Source organism: Glycine max, chromosome 4 (assembly GCF_000004515.6).
Source record: "Glycine max cultivar Williams 82 chromosome 4, Glycine_max_v4.0, whole genome shotgun sequence".
Lineage (NCBI taxonomy): Eukaryota > Viridiplantae > Streptophyta > Magnoliopsida > Fabales > Fabaceae > Glycine > Glycine max.
Genome location: NC_016091.4, coordinates 17136156 through 17137322, shown reverse-complemented (window position 1 = coordinate 17137322; position 1167 = coordinate 17136156). Strand labels below are relative to the sequence as shown.

At 39.0% G+C, this 1167-nt stretch overlaps 1 protein-coding gene across 1 annotated transcript; it reads right to left on the bottom strand.

Moving 5' to 3' along the window:
* Nucleotides 1-398: 398 nt before the first annotated feature.
* On the bottom strand, nucleotides 399-890 carry LOC102664511 (uncharacterized). Its single transcript, XM_006579091.1, has 2 exons — nucleotides 809-890; nucleotides 399-697 (listed from the first exon to the last, which is right to left on the bottom strand). The coding sequence occupies exons 1-2, from the start codon at nucleotides 888-890 to the stop codon at nucleotides 399-401; spliced, it is 381 nt and encodes a 126-aa protein (XP_006579154.1).
* Nucleotides 891-1167: the final 277 nt, after the last annotated feature.

The following is a 1167-nucleotide window of genomic DNA, read 5'->3' as shown; positions in this document are numbered from 1 at the left end:
GTGAAGACTGGGCACTTAGCACAAGGTCTACGCTTAGCGGATAAACAATTGCAAAAAAAATTTAATTCTTTTTCTGTCTATCTCTTCACACAAGCTTAAAACCCCTTGTTCATTACTAAACAAGCTAAAATTAATCACAATCACAAGCAAGGTATCCTAATTACATGCAAGAGATAAGAATGAAAAATAGAAAAGGGAAAGAAAAGCTGGGTTGCCTCCCAGTAAGCGCTCTTTTAACGTCACTAGCTTGATGCGTCATCTTGTTATCTAGGATCCAACAAAGTTCCTACTTCAAGGACTTTCTTCTGAGGTCTCTTTTCCTCCATCACATGCACTTTAAGACAGACATTTTGGCTAGGTGGATCTTTGTCCTCCTGGAACAAATCAAAGCTGATTTTTTAATCTTCTATGCCCATCTGCAGTATTTTCTTTCCCATGTCCACCACGTAGCTTGCAGTAGACATGAATGGGTGGCCAAGAATGAGAGGAATGTCAGCATCCTCTTCTATGTCTATGACAATGAAATCAGCTAGAAATATAAGGTGTTTAACCTTCACCAAAACATCTTCAATGACTCCATATGGCCTTGTGATGGAGTGGTAAGCTAACTGGAGGGTCATGCGTGCGGGCATTATCTTTATCTCTCCAAGTCGCCGACACATAGGAAGAGGCATCAAATTGATACTAGCTCCCAAGTCTATGAGAGTTTTGCCTACAACAACCTCACCAATAGAACATGGTATCGTGACAACTCCAGGATCTTTGTGCTTGGGTGGAAGAATACGTTGAATCACAACACTACAGTTACCTTCCACAACAATTATGTCACTATAGATGTACCGGTTCTTCTTGGTTAACATATCCTTCAAAAATTTGGCATAGAGGGGCATTTGCTGAAGTGTTTCTCCAAATGGCAAATTAATTTCCAGTTTCTTGAAGATATCAAGAAATCTGGCCAAATGTCGCTCTTTATCTTTCCAGGAGGGTACCAATGGATAAGGTACCTCCTTGCATTCAATAGGAGTAGCCTCTTTCTTCTTTTCTATGTTAGCCTCACTCTTGCCCTTCTTCTTTTCAAACTCAACAACCTTCTCTTTTTGTTTTTCATTTTTCAACTTTTTTACTTTTTCTTCTTCTTCTTTTATTTCTTCTTCTTTTTCTTTTTCT

Excerpts from the sequence above, each read along its gene's own strand:
- LOC102664511 (XM_006579091.1), bottom strand. The coding sequence starts at position 890 with ATGCCCCTCTATGCCAAATTTTTGAAGGATATGTTAACCAAGAAGAAC. Across the intron at positions 698-808 it reads TGACATAATTGTTGTGGAAG|ACTTGGGAGCTAGTATCAAT; the intron begins GTAACTGTAGTG and ends AAACTCTCATAG.